The sequence below is a fragment of the Camelus ferus genome, chromosome 19 (genome assembly GCF_009834535.1).
Source record: "Camelus ferus isolate YT-003-E chromosome 19, BCGSAC_Cfer_1.0, whole genome shotgun sequence".
NCBI classification, from domain to species: Eukaryota; Metazoa; Chordata; class Mammalia; order Artiodactyla; family Camelidae; genus Camelus; species Camelus ferus.
Genome location: NC_045714.1, coordinates 35,924,982 through 35,952,274, shown reverse-complemented (window position 1 = coordinate 35,952,274; position 27,293 = coordinate 35,924,982). Strand labels below are relative to the sequence as shown.

At 39.5% G+C, this 27,293-nt stretch overlaps 1 protein-coding gene across 4 annotated transcripts in view; it reads right to left on the bottom strand.

The window, feature by feature from the left end:
• ASXL1 (ASXL transcriptional regulator 1) overlaps positions 1 to 22,880 on the bottom strand; it is a 60,633-nt gene extending 37,753 nt beyond the window's left edge. Inside the window, exons 1-5 of one of the 4 annotated variants that reach the window (XM_032462092.1) lie at positions 22,727 to 22,880; positions 17,600 to 17,704; positions 16,947 to 17,029; positions 15,983 to 15,985; positions 14,400 to 14,508 (exon numbers count right to left, since the gene is read on the bottom strand). In XM_032462092.1, the coding sequence (XP_032317983.1) occupies positions 14,400 to 14,508; positions 15,983 to 15,985; positions 16,947 to 17,029; positions 17,600 to 17,704; positions 22,727 to 22,783 (357 nt within the window). In that variant the 5' untranslated portion in view covers positions 22,784 to 22,880. Of the gene's footprint in view, positions 1 to 14,399; positions 14,509 to 15,982; positions 15,986 to 16,946; positions 17,451 to 17,599; positions 17,705 to 22,726 lie in introns of those variants that run through there. The other 3 variants (XM_032462094.1, XM_032462091.1, XM_032462093.1) reach the window with 3 other exon arrangements.
• Between the last annotated feature and the right edge of the window lie 4,413 nt (positions 22,881 to 27,293).

Here is a 27,293-nt window from a genome sequence, read left to right as displayed (position 1 = left end):
CATGACTCACTGTGTGAGCATAAGAACACCCAGTGTGATCTTCACTCTAGAACAGAGGGGGATGAGTCCACCCATCATGCTCAGATATTGCAGCAATGTCAAATTGTGAAAAAAGCTTCTAAACACTCCCAACTTCTGTACTTATCTCATCGCAGACAGGAACAACAGTTCACCAAATGACACTAGTCTGTGGATCTCATTTTGAACAGTACTGACAACTGCAAATTCACAAAATATGGTACTATACCGCTGTAAAGAGGAATGAATAATCTCTCTTTGTATGACTATGGAGTGATCTCCTGGACGTACTGTTAAGTAAAAAAAGTAAAGTGGGGAAAAGTGTGTATGATGCCATTCTAAAAAAGGAGGAGGACACAAATACAAATATGTTATTTGTTTGTATTTCTAAAAAGGAAGGAAAATAATAAAAAACAGATTAAATAAAATGCTCACCCATAGGGAAAACGAAATAGGTAAAGGGGATTGGGAAGGAGCTAGAATTCACAAACTAAACACTGTGCTGTGTGTTTAACCATACATATTTTACATCATTATAAAACAAAATTAAAATTTATAAAGGCAACTCCTTAAAAAAAAAACTAATAAACCAAACTGTGTATCAAGTTGATGGCATAACCATACACAAAGGAATCATTTCAAGTGATGTTTAAATATTTTAAATATTTTTAAATATTTTAAATATTTTTAAATAGCAGTGATGTGTAAAATCCCCAGTAAGATTTACCCTAAGGCCAACAATACTAAAAACCCTTTAGAGTAATCATATTGGTGGTGGTGCTGGCATTGTCATCCTGAGAATATTGGAAAAAGCAAATGAGTAATTATGTGGTTTCACCGCGAACCAGAATTTCCACATGACAAAGGAAGTACACATAATAAAATTGACTTTCGTCAATCAAAAAAACCTTACAGTCTTGAATTTGAATTGGAATTATCAGTAAGAACTCATGAAATATTTTATCTTAAAAACATATATACATTTGTACATATATACAGATGTAGGGGGTCCCAAGCAGAGCACAGGAAGTTTCCTGAGCTGAGACAGAGATCAAAGTTCTGGTAGGCTGAGATGGCTGGAAGTTGCAAAACAGAATTCCAGAGAGGAGGAAGCTATGTAGAAAAAGACTTCGGAAAATGTACACTATATATGTGTATATATATATATATATATATGTGTGTATATATATATATATATATAGTGAAATTCCATAAGGCTGGGCAATGAATGGCTGAGTAATTCCCAGAGTAAAAGGCCTAGAGACAGAGTTATGACTAGCCAGAGTGGAGGGACACTATTAAACATCTGAGGTATTTGGTAGAGACCCCGGAGGGACATACTTTAGTAGGAGAATTAAACCATCCTTTAGAGAAAAGGCTACTCTAGACCTACCAAAACAAAACTTAAAAACAAGCCTCAAAGGGAATAAATCAATCCACAAGTAACCTAAAGACTTGCCAAAATAAAGCCAGGCATTCTTGAAAGGAAGATAAATTGTAGCACCCAATAATGTAAAATTCACATTGTCAGCACCCAAACAAAAACCACTAGATACGCCAAGAAGCAGGAAAATGTGACTCATAAGCAGAAGAATCAATAGCAAAAGACCCAGAAATGACAGGAGATGGAATTAATAGACAAAGATTTAAAATAGCCACTATAAATATACGCAATAATCCAGGATTAAAAGAAAGAATAAGCACAACGAGAAAAATGAAGATACAAGATCTTATGGTAGCTCACAGAGAAAAAAATGTGACAATGAATGTATATATGTTCATGTATAACTGAAAAATTGTGCTCTACACTGGAATTTGACACAACATTGTAAAATGATTATAAATCAATAAAAAATGTAAAAAAAAAAGAAAAATGAAGATATTAAATAAACAAATGGAATTTCTAAAGATAAAAAATACAGTATCTGTAATGGAAAATTCACTGGATGAGATTAACAGCAAATTAAATACTGGAGAAGAAAAAGTCAGTAGCAACAGAAAGCATTCAAAATGAAGCAGAGAGAAAAAAGACTGGAAAAAATTAACAGGCAGGAAAGGAAGAAAAAAGAAAGAAAACAGGACAAAGAGAAAACAAAGAGCTAGATGGAAGATTTAATCCAAAGGTATCAGTAATCACATTAAATGTACATGGTCTAAGCATCCCAATTAAAGAGGCAGAAATCATTAGACTGGATAAAAATAAATAAAACCCAACCAGAAATATAAAGAAATCTTAAATATAAAAGACAGATAGGTACTATAACAGCAGAAGGATGGAAAAAATACACCATGCAAAAACTAATTGTAAGACAACTGGATAAGCTATATCAATATCAAAATAGATTTCTGGGGGAAAATGAAATGATATTGCCAGAGGAAAAAAGAAAAGCTGTTCATATATGGTAGGTCCCCCTTACCCGTGAAGGATATGTTCCAAGACCCCCAGTGGACACCTGAAACCAAGATAGTACCAAACCCTATGTATGGTATGTTTTTTCCTATATATACACATACCTATGATAAAGGTTTAATTTATAACTTGGGCACAGTAAGTGATTAATAACAATAATAAAATAGAACAATTGTAACAGTAGAGTAACACAAGTTACGTAGATGTGGTCTCTCTCAAAATTATCTTATGGCACTGTATTCACCCTTCTTCTTGTGATGATAAAATGCCTACATGAGATGAAGTGAGGTGAGTGATGTAGGCATTGTGATGCAATGTTAGGCTACTACTGACCTACTACTGACTACTGATCATCTGCTTTGGGTGATCCTAAATCACCAGAGCCATGACGACATCAGTGACTGGATGCCAGGAGCAGACAATATGGACAGCCGGGGATCCCAGGTAGGATACCACAGGACAGCTCAAGATTTCATTACACTACTTAGAACACTGTGCAATACTCATGAACGGTTTATTTCTGGAATTTTCCATTTAATATTTCCAGACCACAGCCGATCACTAGTAAATGAAACTGCGGAAAGTGAAACCTCGGATAAGGGGTGACTACTGTCCATTACGAGATGACTAAATTTCAAATACCTCACATTAAGTGAAGGAAGCCAGACTCAAAGGGCTACATGATGCATAATTCCATTTATATGATATTCTGGATGGAAAAAGCAGAACTGCAAGGATAGAAAACAAATCAGCGGCCAGCAGGAGCTAGGAGGGGAGAGGAGTTGACTATAAAAAGCATAGGGGAAGTTTTTTGGGTGATGAATCTTGTATTTTAATGAATCTCTATCTTAATTATGGTGGTAATTACACATCTATATGTATCTGTCAGAATTCAAAGGACTATCAACCTAAAAGGGTGAATTTTACTGTACATATACATAAAACTGAACTTTTAGCAGGGGGAGAAGCATGCCAACGTTTACTGGGGCAACTGCACTCAAGCCAGGTATGGCATACCTTTACACAGACTGTTACAATGCTAAATAAAATGTCAAACAAATGTGAACTAATGAACTGTTTATTAAAATCTCATAGAACTGTACACCAGTACATCAAAATGGGTGAATTCACCTGTACGTAAATGATGCCATAATGTTAAAACAGGGAGGAAAACACAATATATTATTTTATACCAACTATACTACTCAGGCTGTGGAGCAACAGGAATTCTCATATACTATAAAAGGAGTGTAAAATTCACAATCACTTTGAAAAACAGCTGTACTACCTCATACTGATGATCAGGTGCACATCCTACTAGTCAGTCCCATTCCCAGCAATATACACACCCTAGAGAAGCTACTGCACACATGCGCCAGGAGACGTACGAGTACCCGATGCAGCACCATTTGTTACAGCAAGAACTTAAACAACCCAAATACACACCAAAAGCAGAATGGACAAAGAAATCATGGAATATTCAAACCATAAAACAGCATAAAGCAAAAAATATGGTATATTTCAATTAAATGCACTAACACAGATCAAGCTCAGAAACAATAAGCAAAAGCAGCAAATCAGAGAAAAATACATACAGTGTGATTCCTTTCACATAAAGATATTTTTAAAAGGCATGTTCAGCAATACATACACATGTGGGTAAACCTGGAAATAAAAGCAAGGTAATGATTAATATGAAAATCAGAATAGTGGTTATCTTCAGCAGGGAGAGAACAGGACACGCTCAGAGGCTTCAAAGAGTGTAAAGGATGTTCTGTTCTTGAGCTTGCTGGTGGATATGGGAGTGCATAGTTTATTTTTTAGTTATTATTTAAAATAACACAAAATTTGCATATATCCTTTTTGTATGATTTATATATTTCATAATTTAAAAAAGTAAAAACAACATATTCTCAAAATAAGACACATCATGGCCAAGAGGTATTACAGGTACATTCTACCAAAAAGAACAAATAATCACTGTCCTAAAGAGACCACTGTGAAAAATCAAGAGACGGAAAACAGCACAGCTTGTTTTGATACCAAAACAGGACAAGGTTTTGAAACTGAAATATCATAAATAGGTCTCTTATGAATACAGATGTGAAAATCCTAAATAAATCATTCATACTCTGTATATTTAAAAAGAAAACCATGTCAAAGTGACACTTATGCCACGAATACAAGGATGCTTGAACACTGGGAAAAAATCTATTAACATAATTCACTATGTTACCAAATTCAAAGAAATAAACTATCATTCAGTTATTCACACAAACTTACTCAGCACCAACTTTTTTTCCTAGGGACTGAAGAGACAACATTAACTAAAATTAAAAACTCCTCCCCTAGTGGACCAGGTGTAGTCAAAGGACAGAGACAATGAACAAATACATAATATAGTATATTAGACAGCAATAAATACCAAGAAAATCATAAGGCAAAACAGGTGGATTGGGAGAGCTGTGGGGTGTAGAGAGGTCAAGGTACAATTTGAGCACAGATTTGAAGGAGGTGAGAGAGCAAGGCTGGAAGGGGGGGGGGAGCACTGCAGACAGCTGAAGCAAACGATAGCGACAGCAAGTTTAAGGATCACCAAGGAAGCCACTGTGTTTATCAAGCAGAGGGAATGGGGAAGAGAAGAAACAGGAGTGAGGGTGGGAGGCAGATCATGTAAGGGCACTACAAGCAACTCTGCGGATTCCGGCCTTTACCCTGAGTGAAAAGGGGTGGTGGGGTGGCTGAGCACGGGAGGGTTTCAAGCAGAGAAAGGATACAATCTGACTTTTTAAAAAAAATCTCCCGGGCTCCAGTGCTGAGGAGAGTGGCAAGAGTGGAAGCAAGGAGACCAGTTAGGAAGCTATTACAGTCACCGAAGAGAAAGATAATGGTGGCTTCAACCAGAATGGCGGCAGGGGGAGAGGTGGGAAGATGGGATATATTCTGAAAGTTAAGCCAACAGGGTTCACTGATGATTACATGTGCCATGAGAGCAAAAGAAAAGTCCAAGGAAACACCAAGGTTTCTAATTAAGCAACTTAAAAGATGAAATTCTCACTAATCGATGTATGCAAGACAAAGGGGAAACAGGTTTGAGGCGGGGAAGTCATGGAATCAGTTTTGTACATGCGAATTTTGAGATGCCACGAGTATCCCACCAGAGATATTGAGTAGGCAACTGATGTTCAGGGAGGAATATCCAGAGTGGAGATAAAATATGGAAGTCATCCATGACAGAGAAACAAGAGAAGCAAAGCAGACAAGTCAGCAAAAAAAAGGAAGATGAAATCTAAGTGTTACTGAGGGAGATACTGAAAAGAATCAAGCAGATTCATCCCCTAAATTCCAGACAAGCTCAGAACTTACACCAGTACCACAGCAGACAGGGATGAGGTACGGAGGCGAGAACATGGGAACTGTTTGTCTGCATTAGGAGGAGATAGATACCCCTCCTCCAACCACTACCCATTGCTGCAGGAGACAAGAAAGCCATAAAACCACAATGCACTGAATTTCCCACTAGGATTTAACAGCCTGACTCTCAAGAACAAGTCCTCAACCAAAACTCAACAGACATCAGACATTTGAGTAAGGCACAGAGTGGAAAAAGACCCACATTAAAGTATACAATCATGGAAAAGATCCTAAAAGTTTTCAGGGAGATGCAGTGGGAAAAAGACGGGGTGGGAGGCACATACAAAAGATCAGGATCAATACAGCACTAGATTTCAAAAAGCAACATCGGACAGTATCTTTTTTTCTTTTGAGAAAATAAAGCTTACACTTCAGAGGTTTTCAAATACTCCATTTCATGAAAGAGATCCTGGTAAACATTCCATACTATATTTCAATTTTGATACTAAAAATTGCTATTTTGAACCAATTCAACTATTCAGCATAGAGAACTGCTACCAATCAAGTCATAATAATCTCCCTCTATGTGTTTTTCCATTGCATTTACCCAACAAATATTTATTAAGCACCTACTATGACAGATGTTAATATAGCCAAGAACAAAGTAATACAGATTCTCTGACCTGAAGGCCTAGTCAGAAGAGACATAGCAATCACCCAAATAATTACATATAATTATAAACTTGTAAGTGAAAAGAAATATAGTTCAGGGCACATGGGAAAACCCAATTCAGAGAGAAGGCCCCTGACATTTAAGTTGAGACCCATTAAGTTGAACCAGGCAAAAGTGGAGGGAAGAGTTCCAAATGGAGACCCTAAAACTTGAAAGAGCTTAAGGAATTCAAAGAACAGAAAGAAGGGCAGTGTGATTGAGTAAGGTTTGGATTTTTGGTAAATGCCATGGGAAACCATTGCCAGGAATCAAACAGAAATGTGTCATAATCAGATGTTTTCTAAAAAAAATCCCCCAGGCTGCTGTGTAGATTACAAAGGAGCAAACTGGATTCTGAGGATGCAAAAGTGAAAGCAAGCAGACCAGGCAGGAGCTATTTCAGTATCCAGCATATGAGGCTAACTCAGAATAAGGTGGCAATAGAAATACTTTAGGGAGAGGGGCAGTTTTAAAAGAACTGTCAGGAGTTAATTTACCAAAGAAAAACTGGCATAAAGAGCCAAAGAGAAAAAGTAAAACAAAAGGATTACCTGACACTTAAAGGCAGACATTTCAAAGCCCATCTAGTAAAACTGAATCAAAAAAGACAGCATCTTTCAGAAGAAAAGAGACATCTTTTTTGCTCCCCATTCTTCTCCTGCCTCATGATACAAAGCATTTGAAGTTATTCTTTCAGAACCTTGAGTATACATCTCAAACAAGTGAGAACTAACTCATCTGGTAGAAACTGAGAACACCCTAATCTGTCCTCCATGTGTTAAATATCAATTTCTCAACCAAAAATGTGATTTTGTACCATTTACTTAAGCTCTTTCAGGCTGTTGCCCTACTAGTACAGGAGTAGGAAACATTATTTATGTTTCAAAAAGACCGATGTGAGGAGTCTGATGCCTGTCTGGAATATAGTTAGCACTCAACTAAACATCAGTTTCCATCTTTTCTTCCAGATTTAGCTAAGCTAGAATAAGAAGCAAATTTCTTCTTTTTTTTTTGAAGCAACTTTCTTAAACAAGTTGCTCAGACAAAAGTCTGATATGGAGGACTGAGAAGAGATCAAATGAAGTTTTCATATTGGCTGACAAAGAAAAGTTTAAGTATTTTTTCACACACAGTCCCAAGGAAGCCTGCGGCATACACAATCCTTTTCCTAGAATCCTAGTCCTTTAAAAATCGTATTTTAAAAATGTTTGTAACTTTTTTGTTAAAAAAATACATTAATATATATATATATATATATATATATATATATATATATATATATATATATATATAATATATATGTATCACTTTAGAAACCTTGAATTTATCATCCTGCCCACTTCTCTGAGCTACACAAAATCATTCCAGTGACAGTGCTTTCCAAACCTCTGTTCCCTGACGTTTACCATTGGCCACTTCATTCTTACAGGGCTTTGAACTGTAAGGTAACAGGAGGCAGAAGGACAAAAGGCATCTTTCAGGCATCAAACCCGAGTCTGACCAGGGCTCCTGTAACAATTAAGTTCTCTTTCCTCTCTGAGCTGGCTGAGAATCCTGTCAGACAATGGAATATCCCATTTTTCAAAGGCAGATCCAAGTGGCCCTTGAGAATTACTCAAATAAGAAACTCTTTACCAACTGAGGGGTCAAAGCCTCCATCAAGACCAAACTGCTACTACCATTAACCAGAGCAAATGGTACTGCTTTCTATTCAGAACAGAGTGGAACAGTGTTTGCAATAAAACAGTCAGCCTCTAGTAAATACTAGATGCACCATAAAAGAACAGGAAAGAAAAATATCCAAGCTGACTTACTTTTCACACAAAATAGTCTAGATACCAGAATGTGACCACAGGAAAGATCTTTACTGAGTTTTTACTCAAGGAGGTTTTCGACAGAGCTCCAGGGTCTGGAAAAGATGCCTTGGCTGCTTGAGGCATGGGATGGGGATGGCAGACTCCATGAGAAATGGAGAAGCTGGGCCTCCATGCTTGTTTCAACCAGAGCAGTTTCACAGTTATCTATTTACATTGTACAGCTCCATTTCATGAGATAAAGGGTTTTACACCTGAAGTATTTAAACAACCAATCTATATTAATGTCTCAGTGTTGGAGACAAAGACGCATCGATGGTGGTATTTAGTAAGACCTGAGGCACTATGCTGGAACCCAGACCTCTATCCTAGTCCAGTGCTCTTACTACCACCATGTAACGCTCATTCTGGTATAAAAAAGAATGACTACAATCAGAAATGCCAATATAATTAATGCAGAGTGCAGAAATTCAAACCAACCAGCCATTACTAAAGAGCTCACATCTAAGGATATGAAAAGCTACTTTGGCTTAACAATTGTAAGAATTTCCATTAAAGAGAATACAATAAACATTTTGAAAAATATCAAGGAACTCTTAAGACACTTCAAAAAGATGAAGTGACCAGAGGTCACAAAACCTAAAGAAAAACTCTTTATTCTAAATTGACATAATGAAAAGAAATCAAATTCAAAAGGTGAGGCCCTGGGTTCTAGTCCAAACTCAGCCACATGCATTTGTCACAAGGATATATGGTCAGAGATAAATCATTTAATCTATTAGAAGCTCCGATTTCTATCAGTAATATGAAAATGAATTGGATGACTTGAGAGGCCCTCCCACACTAAAATTCTAGGATTCTAAGCATTAAAAAGATCATATATTTGATAAGGCTAACACAGACTATAAAAGACATTGTCTAAAAATGTCACCACCATTTTATATGAATATCGAAATTCTTTTCTCTAACAAAGATGATGATCAAAGTTCAAAACTCTAAAAGAATAACACAATTATCTAAAACATACCTAAAACATTTAAACTGTTTCTAACGGCTCAGTTTCTGCCTTCAGCAATTAGAAAAACCAGACTATGGCCATAGCCTGGGAAAGATTTATTTCTAGTGTCAGCAGATTCTTTCACAGATTTATGTAGAACTGCTCTAAAGAGGGCAAGGGGAAAAAAAAGGGTTCTCAGAAGTCAACTTGCTGAGAAGAAAAAAAAAACCCAGAATATGCATTATATAATAAAAGGTGAATTACAAGAACTAGCTGGCTTAAGATTTTGATGATGTTATCTTTTACTTTTCACTCAGCCAAGATTTATTATGTACCTGTATTACGTGCCAGACACAGGAGATACGGTAAAAACAAAGCCCCTGCACTGACATTCTAGTAGAGGGAGGCAAACAATAACCAAGTAACCAGATAAACAAGGTAGGGCCGTGAAACAAACAAAAATCCCCATAATGCTGTGGAATTGGGATTAGTAGTTAGAGAAAACTTTACTGAGAAGATACTTTTGGAGAAAACAACCAAATGACAAGAAGTTACTCCAGAGCAATCCAGACAGAGGGGCTAGCAAGTACAAGGGCCCTGAGGTAGACACAAGTTTGGGGTGTTTGAGAAACAAGCAAAGGCCAGAGTGGCTGAAGTATAATGACCAGGGGGAAAGTGCTAAGAGAGCAGATCACAGAGGTAGGCAAGGGCCAGGCAGGACGGTGGTACGATGAGATCTGCATTTTTAAAAGACCACTCTGCTTGCTGTGCACCAATCAGAAATCAACATGGATTCGGATACTGCCTCTCAAATGACAGACTCCATGATTTTACTGTATCAAAGCCCACACTTCCTCCATGTTTCCTCCTCAGTATTTAATGGTAATATAAATAGTTTTGGAATTGCTCTAAGTATGGATTTGTAAGTGAATAATTTAATTGTAGTTCTATGAATAACACTGCGAAACTGCAATAACTACTTCCTTCTCTTCCTCCATTTGCTTTTTCCTCTCTTTTATTTGCAAACTGTGGATTTTAATGGATGGATACTTTAAGTGTAATCATCTATATCTTTCACCAAGATTTTTTAAAAAATATTCTACATATTAAAAGGATTCAACTGGGCCTGTTAATTGAATTAAAGGACCCAGAAGGCTGAGCCCTGTAACACCACATGAGGTATGATGAAGTGCAAACAGCCGTAAGTGATATCTTGATTTGAGCATCATTCCACAATAAAACTGAACAATATTCAGATGACTGCAGTTATGCCTGACAGTGAGTTCTGGAATGACTCACCAACCCAGGCTAACCTCACCAATGACACAATCAACTAGTCAGAAAAAGCAAAGAAGTTCAATGTGAAAGTCCTAAAGATGTAGAACACTATAAAGGAGCTCTCACTGGTTTTATAAGGATGGGAAATCCTAAGTGTAAAAATAATATAAATCCTACCGCTAACCAGGCAATGATAGACATTGACAGCTGAGTTCAGTAAAAGCTTATGAGAAGCAACTCAAATCAAGAATTCAAAGCATGGATAGATTTCATCTATCCCATCCATCCCTGAGGACTAGCTCTGAGGCCTGATGCAAGCATCTATACATAAAGTGTCAAATGTACCATCACATTACCCAGAACAACTTTTATCGGAAAAGGAACCCTGTGGCCAGCTCAAAAAGACTCCAGTTTATCAGTAAAGCTTTGGTAATCATAGATAAGGCCACAGAAACGTATCCAGAACTGAAAAAATTCCTATTTTCAACTAAGTAGCAAAAATACGTGGTTTCTGACCTGATGGCCCACTAGAAGAGATTTCCAAGCAGCGGGGAGAAAAACCACCAAGCTATTCTGAACACGCTTTTCCTTAACACGTGAGAAAAAAAAAATTAGGCAAAGAAAATGCCACAGAACTTCAGGGGTGTCATTACCACCTTGAAAAAGGAAAAAATGAGAAATACGAGTTAATAATTTATGTCTCCCTGTCCCTTATTACAGGTAAGATTCTGACCAAACTACCCTTAGGTAGACCACTGAGTGGCTCTGGGCTACAAATTGGAATAGTAGACACAATCTAGTGGCACAAACATAAAGGAGTCGGGAAATAACCAAGATTTCTACGTGTTTATTAGTCCTTGAAAAATGTATTGAATTCTACAGGGCAACTGACCTGGACTATTCAAAAGTATTAATGCCATGAAGTACAAAACAAGGCAAGGGAATTGTTCTACATTAAGGAGATTAAAGAGACATGACAACCAAATGTAATGCATGCTTCTTGATGGGGTGCTGGATTTAGAAAATAAGCCATAAAGAATATTTTTAGAACTAGAGAAAATTTGAGTATGGACTATATATACTACTGTATCATTGTTAAGCTTGTCTATAATAATGATACCATGGTTATGTAGGATCATGTCCTTGTTCTTAAGACACACATTCTAAAATATTTTGGAGTGAAGTGCCAGTACTAGTTAATACTTTCAAATGATTCTGGAAAAAAAGCATACATATGCAGAGAGAGATAAAGAAAATGTGGCAAACTTGTAACAATTAGGAAGAAAGCTAGATGGGCAATGTGTTCACTGCAGTACTACAATTTTTCTGTAGGTTTGAAATTCTTTCAAAATAAAAAAATGGAGGTGAAAAAAGGTTAAAATGCACCACACTGGATTCAAATGTTTACCAGGCAGACCTGGGTTCTCAGGTGATCAGGATGGTAATCAGCTGGTTTTTAGTATCCTTTCGTATTCATTCCCAAATAACAAAGTAAATAACCACACAACTTCTGGAAGATAGTGCAATGGTAATGAGGCAATTAATAAAACTAATAATTACCACACATTCATAACCTGGAATCTAGAATCCTTCAACAATCTTTAAAAGGACTAAGATCTGTCTGTACGTACCATCATGTCAAATACATTAACTGAATAAATCAAGTAGCAAAGCTGTAAGAAAAGTATAATCCAATTTTTTCAAATATTATTAATATAAATTATTATTTAGGCTACAAATAGCATAATTTATGGGTTACCTCCACTTTTGCTTGTTGCATTTTGCTTTGTTGCATTTGCATATATTGCTTTATAAACAGGTCAAAATCTTAGAAGACATACTTGGATAATCAACCAAGCTAAAATTCTAACAAAGCTACAGCAGGAAACACCTTTCATTTTGGCTGTGAGCTAGATACCAGAGGCAGGTCTAGGAATAATTTCATCAAGATTATAAGCAGTATTTATCATCAAACGTCAAAACAAAAGGATAATAATGAAGTACCAAAATGCAGCCATTCACAAGTTCATTCATTAAACATGTGCTTATTGGTGACTACTTTATACAGTATCCTGGTGGATAATGAAATGCATAAGACCTACTCTCTGCCCTCAAGGAGTTTACAGTCTCACTGGGGGGAACCAGACAAGCAAACCATCAACCTAAAAAGAGCACAAAAAGTATCAAGAGAGGTGATGTACCACTCCAATGACCAAGACACTATGAAGACTAAGCAACATAAAGCCAAACACGCATCAGAGAACGTGCTGAGCACATGTTCAATCGATGAATCTCAGACACAGGCTGCAGACTAACAGGACACCCCTAAGCTTACAGCAAATTCATACAATGGAGTTTACTCAGATATATTAAAATCAAGAAATTTAATTTAGTTCAAATATTTATTAAGCATGGACTATGCAAATTCTGCCCACAGCCAAATTTCAAAGACAAAACTCAGTTCCCATCTTTCAGTGTTCATAGAAAAAGGTATTTCTCCTTCTTAAAATAGAAATGTTCTATTAACAAGCATATCTGTAATACATGTAATTATAACTACATGTAATTATATATAACTACTATATACATATACAAAATAATATATAATAGAAAAATGCCATTATAAAACAATTAAGGATAAGAAACCTAAAGGGATACCATACAGGCTACTATTTATTAAGGACTGACTGTGTCAGGGAATCTGTGTCAGGTTACAAAGCTAGATTTTGAACTCAGGACTCTGTCTCTTCCAAGGCTCAGTTCCTGACATTACATTATACTGCCTTTTAAAGTTCAAAATATTACAAATAAAAACAATATAGAAAACAGCACAGAATCTGAACATAAGACACATTTGATACATACCTAAAGATCAAGTTTATGACCACGGGTTATATAGTTGGTATTTGTTTAATTCTGATTTAACTGAAGAAAACAAGTCTATTAAGAAGACAAAACTAAAAGGGAAAAGCCTGCATATGGACTACTGCAATTTGTAACTACATTATGGAAGATTATAAGGATCAGCATCAAATTTTCAGATTTGTAACCATCAACAAGTCAACTATGTCCAAATAAGGAGTCAGCAAACTACAGCCCTAAGCCAAATCCAGCCCACTAGTTATTATAAATAAAGTTTTACTGGAACACATCCATGCCCATTCACTTGTGCATTGTCTGTGGCTGCTTTCCTGCTTCAATGGCAGAGTTGAATGGTTATGACAGAGATAGTGTGGTACACAAAATTTATTTATCTGGTCCTTTACAGAAAAAAATCTGCCAACCCTTGGTTTGAATGACAGCGATATATATATTACAAATGGTAGAAAAATAATTAGGCTGTTCATTTCGGCTCCATTTAAGCTTTATTATGAACCCTACCTGATTTAAGTTCTCTTCCTTTGTAATCTCTGTCACTTAGTAAATGCTAATGAGTTTCGGAATTTCCACAAGTATTTTTCACATTTCAGTTATTTTCCATAGAGTAGGAAACATAGTTGCCTGGTAACTGATCCTTCACAATATTATTACAAACAAAATACTAATTAAGACACACGTACTTATCCCTCTACTGCATACAATCTGCAAAGATATAAAAAAAGCTAAATAAAGACATAATGGCTAAATAATTCCTAAGACCCTGTTCACACTAGAACATCTCAATCAATGTGCCACTTAGGACCAACAGCATCAGCATCACCTGCCTGCCTATTAGACATGCAAATTCATGGGCCTCATTCCACACCTACCAGCTGATTCTTACACACAATAAAAATTTAAGAACCACTGCACTAAAGCAGAGTTTATATTACTTACCTTGAGTGTAAAAAGGCTGATTCGGCCAGGAAGTTTATAAAACAACCCCTCTGCTCCTCTTGAATTGGAATGTAGCATGGCATTAAGACATGCGAGAGGGGATGTCCCACTGTAAAAACACGCAAGGATGAAGAAGGTCATATAAATCAATATGCCTACTAAGATCTAATACCTTCCAACTCATTCTTAAATCAAGAAGAGGAAGAAATATAGAAAAGATCCTATGACAAGAATTCTACTTTGAAAGGAACAAAAGAGTAACAAACGAAATTCGCATAAATCACACCTAGAGAGCTCTGGGCTAAGACACTGTGTGATATTCCTGCTCCACAACTGGGACTTCTTTAGTGCCTTTTGACAATATGAACCAAATTCTCAAGAAATTTAGAAAAACTGCACAATGATTTTTCAAGTATACTGAGTTAAAAAAATTACCCAATATTTTCATTAAAATTTTTAAGTTAAGTTTTAATGTTAATTAAAAACGAAATCAAGCACTTCCTAGGCTCTACATTTCAACTTGCATATCATGCTCAGAAACTGCCACGTAACACTTTCAACACAAAGACCACAGAATCAATGGTGCTAGCCCAAAAAAATACGCACACTTTTTCTTTCTAGATAAATATTTTGTTTGTTTCTTTTGGAGAGAGGGTAATTAGGTTTATTATTTATTTTTAGAGGCGGTACTGGGGGTTGAACCCAGGACCTCACGCATGCCAAGCATGCACCCTACCACTTGAGCTGTACCCTCCCCCCGAACATTTTCTAATACGCACACAAAAGGAACAGTATTTCATTTGCATTTTCTCTGTTGGGAAGGAAGAAAGATGGATTTTATTTTACATCTACCCAGGATAATTTAATAATTTAAATTTGAATATAAAAAGAAAAGTAAGTCAAATGGATTTAGCACCCAGTAATGCTCAAACATTAAACTAAAAAAAGATGGCATATTCGTTATTTCATGGTCCCTGCTACAACAGTAGGTCACAAAACAATAACGGTTCATGTGAATTAGAGGCTTACTGAATCTTAAAGTAAGAAAACTGTCAAGAATACAGACAAATGCCCATTATTAACTGGGTTTGGCACTAACATGGTAGTGCTAGAGTTCACCTGTGCACCTTCTCATCCCTCTCCCCAGCTTGTTAAATAAATATAAGTATCTGAAGCCCCTTCACATTTCTCAGAACTAGAGGCCCTAATTTATGCACAGTGTTAAAAATAAATTCTGAGTCTAAAAAAGCCATTAAAAAAAACCCCTACTATACTTATTCTGCCTTGGATGCAAAAAAAAAAAAAAAAAAAAAAAGTCACCAAGAACCTGTCTCTAAAAGAAACCTTTCTGGAGAATCTGGAGTATCACGTGGGTGTGCTAACCATCTCGGCTACAAGGGGGAACGGCATACTGGCAGAGTCCTTGGAACAGTGTGACTCCTACACACTATACCTCTGTCTACAAATTATAGAGCTGCTCACTTATGATCAGACACCATGACTACTTCATAATTCCTATAAGAGCTAGAAGCAGAAACAAGTTAAGGTTCTCAATTCCATCTGTTCCAAAGGGACTAATTTACCTTCTGTAGGCATAGTGGTCCAACAGCAGTACAGACACCAGCATGATGGAAAACAGCCCATAAAAACAAACAAAAAAGCCACAATTATAACACTACACAGTGCACAGGTACTATTTAAATGAATGTGATCTAGACAATCCTGATCTTCCCTCCCCACAAAATGTCAACTGGAGAATGTTTGAACTGACAACTGGAAAGTGAGGATCTTTTGACCCCAAAAGATCAATTTCAAACAGCTAAAGCTTAACCAGCAAAACATGTACTGTTTACTGTTTACATGTACCCAAGAAGGGACTGTGTTGTGCTCTGTTCATTTAAATTAAAAAAAAAAAAAAAAGGTTGGGGTGAGGAGAGAAAAGATTAAGGACAGTCACTGGTTTTTTTTTGCTCATGCCTGTAATTCTGTTCATATTTCTAACTTGTTGCGTCTCTAAGAAAAATACATCACAAGGTAACAAAATCAAGGTCACCCCCAAATTTAGTATATTCATTTCACAAATGGCTAAAATCAGTGGGGGAAAAATTCAGTGGTTTTCTTAGTGATGAGACCACACTTCTTTGCTCCTAAAACACAGTACTTCAGAAAGACGGTATAGAGAGAAGGGTAGTTTTAGATACAATTGAGCCTGTCAGAGTCTGTCCCTGCTCTGTCACTGAAACTTGCAAAACAGAATATAAGAGAAAATACGCTGACTCCTTACACAGAAAACAAGCTTCATGTAGAAATGTATGGGAGAGCAAGGATCGGGAAAGCTGCTGCACCTCCAATGAAAACACACAGATGTTCACCCACTCCCACCCTCCACTCGGAGGACACACAACACGAGAGAGAGTTCCACACCACCACCAGACAGAGCATGGGTATACACACACACACGTGCACACGTAGACTTTCTCACATCACTACATAAATACAGAAAGACATGGCCTATGAAACCCTCACATTAACAAGAGCAACACAAACCTCATTTCCTTTAGTCCTTCTGCCTCGATGACCTGCAGAATCTGTTTTGGTGTCATTGGAGCATCTGAGTAGTTTTCTAGTACCTGAAGAAATATAAATGTTCTGATTTTGGTGTGCAATTTCCATTTTTGTCCATCAGTATATACCATGGGCTACAATTCTGCTATGAGATATGACTGCTGACAATTTGGTTTTTCCCAAGTTAAAATTACTTCCAAAACCAAATTACATATATATCAATCTAGCTGCTGAAAGTGACAATTAGCTGAACTATTCTAATTCTCAATTCTGAAAACAGACATCTTCTTAGCACACACTATGATAATGTGGGGCTTTAGAAACCTTGGTTACTTGATGTTTAACTTGATGTTATTAATATGGCTGAACCACAGTATACATCGTGCTACACAATAAAGTATAAGACAAAAATGCATTCAGATTTTCTTTCAAGAGTTTGATTAGTACCTTTTTTAAGGAATAAAGATATTTCCTTCTTTATTTTATATTTTAAAGAATTTTCAAATTAAAATATAATTGATGTATAATATTACATAATTAAAAGGTGTACAATACAGTGAGTCACAATTTTTCAAGGTTATACTCCATTTACAGTTATTATAAAACATTGGCTATATTCCTTGTGTTGTACTTACATTAGTACTCATATTTTTAAATGATGACTTTCGCAGGTAGGCTGTGAAATTCTGGTGTTCACTGCCACAGTACATTTTGCCATTTGGCAGCATAATACTGTGATTCTATATGATTGGTACAAGCAAAACAATGAGAAATGGATCATCCCATTTATGTTAGCAACATCTATAACTAAGTCACAGCAGTAGTGTCTCAGTGAGCAAGTAGAGCTCTCTCACTATAAGAAGCTGAACTGTTTGACGTGCTACCCTTCTCAGGGAGGAAAGACAGGCTGTCGGTATCTCTGTTCTGTCGCTACCAGCACCGCTGCTGAGGTTAGTCCAAACCCCACTAACATCCTGCAGTCATTTAACATTTAACAAGCATAACAACCGAGTACTGTATTGCTCTGTCAATGTAAAGCAAGAAGTGTCACAGGACTGCTGTGAAGGATCTCTCTATGGAAGAATACGAGCCCTCAGCACTAAAGGAATTTAAGTTTTGGAGATGTAGGTGCCAAACTAAAACCCCTATTTACCATGGTCCCATTCTTAGTCTCTTAGCTCAAGTTCTATATTCCCCTTGAGTAACATTATCTCCCACAGCTTCAACTACTACCTAACTTCTGATAACTCCCAAATCTCCACCTCTACCTGGATTTCTCCCCAAGCTTCAGACTCAAATATTCAGTTCTGTCCGGGGCATGCCCTGTGATCATTTACTCTATTTCATCTCCACCCTAATTTATCTACTCAGCAATTCTAACTCATCTCCCTTCTTCTTCTAATACTCCTTACCTTGGATGGCAGCCTCTCGGCATCATCCTTCACTCTCGCCTGTCCCTTAGTTCCCACAGCTGGTTTCTTACCTGCCCCAACACAACAGCCTCTTCACTAATATCCCTGCAATCAGCCCTGCTTTCCTCAAATTCTTACTCTGCTGCCATCCTTCATTCAAGAAATACATGAAATATTTACTTTATATCACAGACAACTCTAGGAATTCATCAGTAAACAAGACTAAATCTCTGCTTCTGCAGAACTTAAACCTGCTAGAGCCTGAGGTCAGCCCAACAAAACAAACTTGCCCTCATCATTTTCCTACTTGAAAATCCTTCAATAGCAACCTAATCACACACTGGAAGACTGAAGCTTCCAGAGGCCACTAGCCCACTGGAAAAGCACAGGCTTTAAAACCAGACAGATGTGGATTCAAATTCTAGCCTTCTAATCCTGGGCAAGTTACCTACCCACTCTGAGCTTAGGTGACCTCATTTGTGAGGGAAGGATACTGATGCTCCCTCTCTCAGAGTTGTTTTATAGATTAGAGATAATGTAAATAAGTGCCTGGCATAAAGTGGGTGTGTGCTGGCCTGGCATACAAGGCCCTCACAATCTGGTCTCTATCTGTCTCTCTAAAGGATTGCCAAACTGATGCTCCATGAACTTTATGTTCCAATAACTACATGTAGGGCTACCCAATTTCCACACGCTCCACCTTGCAAATAAGCACACACATTCTCCTATTTTTTGTCATCAGCTCCTACTTATGGTCTCTCTGATGGGCCTAACTCCTACTCACCCTTCAAGATTTAGTTTGGAAAGCACCTTCCTCCAGGAAGCCGTCTCTGCACTTTGCTGCAAAGAGTTAAACAGTGTCCCACAGTTGCACAACACATGTAATTTACCCTTCAAAGCAGGACACTTGAGAGTAAAAGGAGGAATTATTCATAATTACACCTAGACAATATGCAGGAACCAGGATGTCTATTACCATTTATACATCTATAATGACACCTGCCAGGCCTGTAATAAAATCCTATTCACGTGTCTGGACCTTCTCCATCCCAAAAGACAATAAGCTCCTCAAGGGCAAACCTTATATCCATCTTTGTATTCCAAGAACCTAAGTGCCAAATTAAGCAGTGTTGACTTGAACAAACCCACAGTAAACCCTGGTACAAGCTACTAATATTCACTGCCACTGATATAGCTTCTTTGATACTAACTGTGAGCTGAGCTGGTGAATTTTTGTATGATAATTTTTTTAAGAAGCATGCCTCTGAAAAATTAGTTACCAGTTATTTAAATTGCAGTCAGGAAGAGCCTGAGAATCTAAGACAGAGGAAACAAAATCTCTAAAGGGAAGTTACATCAAAAGATAGAAAGTATTCACTTTTATTAAAACTGTATATGCCTCCAGCTTTTAGTGTAAGAACAATTCAGCAGTGTTCTATCCCTAGTCTCTGTGTTTCTGGAGTACACTTGAAAAAAAAAAGTATCTCTTCTCCTACTTCAAAGGGAAAAAAAATGTTTGATGTAAGAATGGTCAGTCATGAATCAAAGTGAAAGATAAAGCACACAATGAAGAGTTTCTCAAAGCCAGGGAGAATCCATTTAAGGGCATTCGGTTTAAAGGGAAACCCACTCAGCTATTTCTCCCAAACAAATTGTTCCTAACAAGCAGGAGAATTCATACCCATCCAACCCTCTAAACCTCCTAAAGACTACCTCTTACATCTAGGAAAGACAAATACGAAATGTTTAAAAGAACATCTACTTCTCAACATAATTAACATCTGCAAAAATCAATCCCCTGAGGTTTACTACACTACTGAAATTTTCCAGAAGTTTCTTCTTTCTCTACCAAAATAGTTTTTAAAAGGATTCCTGGTATTACTCTAGCCACCAATCTGAGCAAGGTCAGGAGCAATATGAAACTGCCCCCAAGCAAGTGCATCTGATTCCACGGCAAGCACTCCAAATTCACCTGTCCAAAGAGTAATTAGATCTAATCTACTGCCCTACCATTACAGATCACTAGAGTCAAGCTTCTCTCTACCCAGTGTATGCTCTCACAAACTCTCCAGCATTTGGTTTGTTACAGAATTTTTTTTTTAAATGAGAGAAGTCTAAAAGTTCCCCTCACCCACCAATGGGTCTCATCCAAAGGGACAGAAATTCTAAACAAACAAAAAATAAACAATTTAAAATATGCAAAAATTACACACCATGTTCCCAAGAGTTATCTTTCACATGTTTAAGTGCACCACAAAGTAATTCCTATTCATAGTAATATTTTTTAAATGAAGAACCATAGAAGAGAAAGAAATTACTGGGATAATCTGGCATGAGTTGAGCCAATGACAAAACAGAAATAGCAACCTGGATACTGGAGTGCAGATCACAGTAAATTCAAGAACCTAAAGAAGCTTAACAGAATAGTGGACACCAAATTCCTAGAGTCTTTCAACTGGTAAGAGTCAACAGAGCTTTGAGACAAGCAGACTTTAGAATTCTGCCAGGACATAAATAACACAGGATTTAAAGGTACTTTCACCTACCTCAAACAAGGAAAACTCTGGCAAGTAAATTTCCTTTTGGTGCCCAGAGTCATAAACACCTGGGTAACAGAAACTGAGGAGAATTTCAATCAACACCCAAGACTCAATCTTGAGGAGAAAAAGCACATCCTTTGGGCTCTCCTCTACCCTCCTTCAGGCCAAAATTTGTTTCCAGGTGAAGCAACACTGGAGAAATCCTGAAATTTCCAAGAGATCCTGAAAGCTAACCAAAGCTTCGATTTGACTAAATCAGATCTAGCTTTAGATTTGACTAAATCAGAAAAAAATATTTAGGAATGTCAAAATCTTCAAATTTCATATCCCAAACCAAAACAAATTAACTGAAACGCAAAACTTCAGCGCACAAACTAATTGCTATTTCTGTTCCTTGGGCAACAAATGCCTCAGGAAGATGGCAGGTACACCAGTGAAAATTCTACAAATCAAACAGTGTTAGTTCTTTTAAGTCAATAACTGAGTTTTACAGGCTCTGAGAAAGAAAAATGCACACCACAAATTTGTAAAAAGCTCCAATACATCATTTTTTTTGCACAACACCTTTGAGGCAGGAACCACATTTCCCAATAAAATGAAAGATTAGAAGGTTGAGCTTCATTCATCATTAAAAGTGAATTACAGCAATTACAAATAAACTACAGGGTGTCAAGAGACAATTATGCTATCTGCACTATAACCCTGCTCTGTGACAATTCTGAGGAAGTGACATCTGAAACAAGTATAACCTGTTACTATTGTCATCAGCAAGATTTTATAAGAACATGTCTCAAAGTGTCTTGGCTTTGTGGGTGCAAATCCAAAAGAAAAATACTTCACTTGCAAGTCCTCTGATGCTTTCAGAACAGCAAATTCACAACTCCCCCCTCACCAGGCTGTTTCAAGTATTCAAATTACTCTCTCCTTTGCTAAGTCCTCAGTGTATCTTCAAACAGAGACTGTTGATCTTTATCCAACACTTCATGTATACATGCACCAGGACACTAAGGAATAGAGAACACACACATTCTTTGCGAAGTGTAGCTAGTTCTCTGCAGAGTGCCTATCTCCAGTCTAGCTTCTGAAGTCCAGTCAGCAGTTCTCAAAGTGTGGCCCCTGGACGACCTGCATTACAACCAACCTGGAAAGGTGATTCAAATGATACTCAGGCTCTACTCCGGGATCTCAGATTCAGCAGGTTTTAAGTGGGGCCCTAGGAATGAGCATTCCTAACAACCTCCCCAGGTGTCCCCACAGGACACTAAAGTTTGAGAACCACGGCTCAGGGTTCAAGCTGGGAGTAAGCAATTCCTTCTATCCACACACCTGGTTTAGATTGCGAAAGCTCAAAATGCCACTTGCGTCCTTGAAATGAAGGGGCTCTTTCCCACCCCTGGAATCAAACGCACCACCCCACTGCCCACCAGGAAGCGAGGGAGGAGCTTCCGACCCTTCCCGGAAACCTAACTCCCCCGAGTGCATAAACGAAGCTTCCCCAGACCCCCAGACGCTGCCAAATAGTGGGGGAAGGGAGGCTGGGGCCCCGCCGCCCGGAGTGGGAGGAGCCGGCCAGCCAGCTCGCCCCTCCGCAGGAATTTGGGGGGGGGGCTGCAGAAAAAAGCGCCACATCGACCCGGCGGGGGACCTCTCCCCACCCAACGCCTTGAGGGTTTGTCCCGTTCTTGGAGGAAGGTGGCCCGCCCCCTCCTGCGGTGGGCAGGGCTTCGCCCCTCCCCCCTCCCGGTGGGGAGTGCTCGGCGAGCCCACCCCCCCCGCCCCCCACCGAGCCCCCTTCGGCGGCCCGCCTCACCAGGCGCGCGGCCTCGGCCCACGTGCGCTCCTTCTTCCTCTTCTGTTTGTCCTTCATCCTCCTCCTCCCCGACGGCGGCGGCTCCACGCGGGACCTCCGGGCGGGGCGGGCTGGGGCGGCGGCGGCACGGGGCTGGGGCGGCGGTGGCGGCGGCGGCGGCGGCGGGGGGCGCGTGGCGGCGGCGGCGCGCGAGGACTCGGGTGCGGCCGGAGAGAAGGGGCGGGCGCGCGGGGACCGGCTGGCGCGAGACCCGGCGCGAGGGCGGCGGTGGGGGAGGGGTGGCGGCTCCACGCGCCCGCGCTGCGTCAGTCACCCGCGGTGGCGGCGGCGGCGGCGGCGGCGGAGGCAGTAGCCCCGCGATCGCTAAGGAATGCGGCGGCTCCGCATAACCACGGGGTCAGAGGTCACGGCTCCGGCCTCCGTTTTCCCGCTCTGCTGGAGGGACAAGACGGGACTGGCGGCAGGGTGGGGAGGCAAGACGCGGCTTTCCCTTCGGCGCCCGGGTGTGTGCGTGTCCGCCGTGGGTGTGTGTGAGTGTGTGTGAAGAGTGAGGAGGGGGAGTGTGGGTTTTTTTTTTTTGAACAAAAACAAACCGAAAGGGCGGCTGGGAGTCGTAGTCCCGGCTGCCTCTCTGGCCTCCCCCGCTCCGGAAGAATATGGCTGCGTGAAACGCTTGGACCACACTTCCCGGAGTGCCTCGCGGTCCGTCTTTTCCGCCCTCCCCTCCCTTTCTCCGCCCTGCGCAGAGCTCGGTAAGGAAGGGGGACAGGCAGTCGTTCGGGAAAGGGGCTGGGCGGAGTCTCGCGAGGTGCGGGAACTGGCTGTGGGCCTGAGGCATTCTGGGAGGTGATGCTGGGAAGGGGCGGTGGCTGGGTCCCCCTTCCCCCCAAGCTGCATTTAACCCCTTCTGCGCTTCTCGCCTTGGTGCCGCCGCGCGGGTAAGCGTGAGGATCGAAAACTGATGCACACTTTGTGTCTCTCTCCGCCTAAGTGGTTCTCACCGACACTTCTTGTAGGTGATGAGACAGGACTTTCCCTTTGGCCCTCCCCTAAATGACTCAACTGCCGCATAATAATGAGACAAAAAGACACTCATACCAGTAAAACGGTTATTTCACGATTGATGGACCTAGTCAGTTCCGCATTTCCTTCTGTATTTTCATGCCGCTATATGTTTGCAGAAGCCGCACCCACAACCTACAGTATTCTTACCGCCTGGTGAACTTGGTGATACAATTACGGGTAGTGTAAAGAGGTTGGACTTTGGGGCCATACTTATCAGAATGCACCTGAGGCCTATTTAGAGGTAATACCGTAGACAGAATACACAACCTGTAGTCAAATGGACCTAGACTGGAATCCTGGCTAAGCCACTCCATGGATATTGGCCTACAGAGAATCAAACTCTCAGCCTCAATTTTTCTAATCTACATAAGTCTAGTATCTCACAATATTATTGAGATTAAAATTAACATAAAACACCTGACAGGTTGTACAAGGGTGTGAAGAGGGGACCTTACCATTAGGTGCATATAATTTGGCTCTTGGCATAGAGCAAGTGTTTAATAATTGTTCCCAGCTGAGAGGCAATGAGCATGGCACTTGTCCTCTCTGAGCCTTGGTTGCAGAGCATGAAATGAAGTGAGGTTCAGAGTAACACATAGGTTTCCTGTGCCTATTTGTTGAATCAGTCAAAGTTCCAGAAACATTCCTGAACCAGTTCTAAACTGGATAGTGGCTGGTTCTTTAAAATTAGGGAGGCAGGGTCAGTGGCCACATTTGAAAGTTTTTCTCTGTGAGGAAGTACACCCTCCACTCTCTGGTATTAGCACATGGGAGAGCTAGTGCAAATCCTGCAAAGTGAACAGACTGTAGAAGGTGAAATAAGGCATGTTTCTAAATCTTCTGTCCTCTTCTAACTTCACCCCAATAAGGGGAAAGGAAGAACCCCACCTCCATGACCAAAAAAATTACCTGACCTGATTTTTTACAAAGGATTGGTTGGTGTTTAATCTGCAGCTGACACAGATACCTTTGACAAGTCATTTGGCTTGTTTCAAATATCTTCTTGAGTAGCTTCACCCTTCTCTGACCTCCAAAGAGTAACTAGAGAAGATTCGTTCTAAAATGTACATGTTTAGTACAGGCACTGTGGTTGGTGGAATAATATCCTGCCCCCACCCACAATAAAAGGAGAAAACTATGTCTCAGTCCCTGGAACTTGCAAATGTGTTACATTCCACAGCAAAAGGGACACTACAGATGGAATTAAGGATGGTAAAATAGGGATATTATCCTGGATTATCTGGTTGGGCCCAGTGTAATCATATGAACCCTTAAAAAGTAGAAGAGGAAGGCAGAAGAGATGCTTTGGAGAGTAGAGTCAGGAAAAGAATCAGACTTGAAGCTTGAAAGGAGGAACTCAATCCACTATTGATGGAGGGGCCATGAGCCAGCGAATGTAGGCAGCCACTAGAATCTGTAAAACAAGCCCTGTCAGCAAGTAACAGGACCTCAGCCCCATAACCTCATGGGACTGAGTTTTCACAACCTGAATGAGCTTGGAAGCAGATTCTCTGCACCCCCACCCCCACCCTGGAGTCTGCAGAGAGGAGTCCGGTCCTGCTAATACCTTGATTTTAGCCTTTATTAGGGAATCAACTGAGCCAGACTTCTGGTCCACAGAAAGTGAGATATAGATGTTTTAAGCCACTAAATCTGTGATAACTTTACAGTAGCAAAAGAAAGCTAATGCCGGCACTGTGGAAACATTTTAATTTTTTCAGTCAATACTGCCTGGGTGTCAGATGGGTCAAACAGTAGGGAAATCCAGATGTGACTGTTTCAGGGTCTCTGCCCTTACAGAATCAAACAGATACCAATGACAACATCATAGTTAAGTGTGAAAACTATGTTCAGAGAACTCTACAAGATATGTGTTAGAAAATTGGCTTTAGTCATTAAACCTTAAGTAGTTGTCATTTTTTTTAAGTTAATGAAACTCATGAGTGTTTTCTCTTGTCAGAAGCACCAAAAAACAAACTTGTACATTTTCTTAGTGTGTTTTTCTGTTTTTATCACAGTGCTTTTATTACGAAGTTTCTTTGAAGTCAACACAGGTGCCACAGGGCAGTATGAGATAAACAGGACTGATATTCAACCCTGCCTTGTTTGGGGATGAGTCACTGTTCTCAAACTGCACAGTTATGAGCAAAGCACACATTCTGGAATCTGAATAACAAACATACCACCAGCTGACCCAGGCCTTCCCAATAGGCCACATACACCCCTGGAACCTCACTATGAGATAATGTATTGCCGCTGGGTTGAGTCTTCTTGCAACCATTCTCCAGCTGTGTGGTCTTGGTCAAGTTACGAAACCTCTCGTTGACTCAGCCATCACTGGGACAATGGGGTACATAAACTCAAAGGGTGGAATTGGGATTAATGGGATCTAATGCACCTTGAACACAGTGGACTCACTAAAGGCCAGCTCTCTTTACCACCAAGAAGGTTTAGAGTCTGAAGTGTAAAAAGTGCCTCATTTTTATACTTAAGTGAAGCAAGCTTTGGAACAGAGTTTGCCCCATTAACAAATGTTCTCTCCCTGTGATTCTGTCCCGATTTTCAAATGAAGTTGAGGTTCAAAGAGGTCAAATTATCTCCCTCAGGTCCCAGATGATTAAACGAGATCACATTTGCTAAACTTCCAACAAAGCAGATGATCCACAAATGTGTACCTCTCCTAGCCCCTCCCACATTTCACTTCTTTATATGATTTTTGGTTTAGTGTGTGTGCTCTTGCCAGCATTTTCTTGGGTTCATCATCACATCCCCAACATCTGGCAAAGTTTTGGCACATGGTAGGCTCTCAATCCATGGAATTAGTGAACTTACTTGATAATTATTGGAGAAAATCCCTCAGGCCTAATTTCCCATTGAATGAGCCCTACACAGTATTTAGAACCTGCCCAGGCAGAATTGGTAAAGATTGAGGCAGGATTCACCCAAAACAGATCTATGCAAGTTGTAAAGATGCTCAGGGAGAGACTTCATGTCCTCACTGCTGTTGTTAGGCACAGAATCTGCCCATGTGATGAGCAGCCCTAATTCTGCTCACCTGCCATTCACCGTCATTTAAATCCATTCCTGTTTTTCAGTCTCCCGTGAGGCTATAAGCATTTTACTCCACCAGAATGTTAATAATGGTTACTCCTGGTTTGTAAGACTATAGTCAATTTGAAGTGTTTTTTTTTTTCCTACAAAGTGTTACATTTTTTTAATTGAAAAAAAACTTGTTTTCATTCCAACCATAAAACAGAGCCTTTAGATTAACGTGGCAGATGTAATGTTTTTCACTTTTCTACACTTGTCTGTAGTTTCCAAATCTTCTAGAATGAGTGTGTGCTACTCAAACTCATTTGAGTATGATGAAAATAAAATTTTTAGTGCTTAACAGTGTAAGAATACCTTTAATAATGAATTTTTCTTTTCATTTTACTTAAAAAGATTTGTGGGACCCTTCTCCACTAAAATGGTCTCAAAGGATGACCTGAGCTAGTTTTTA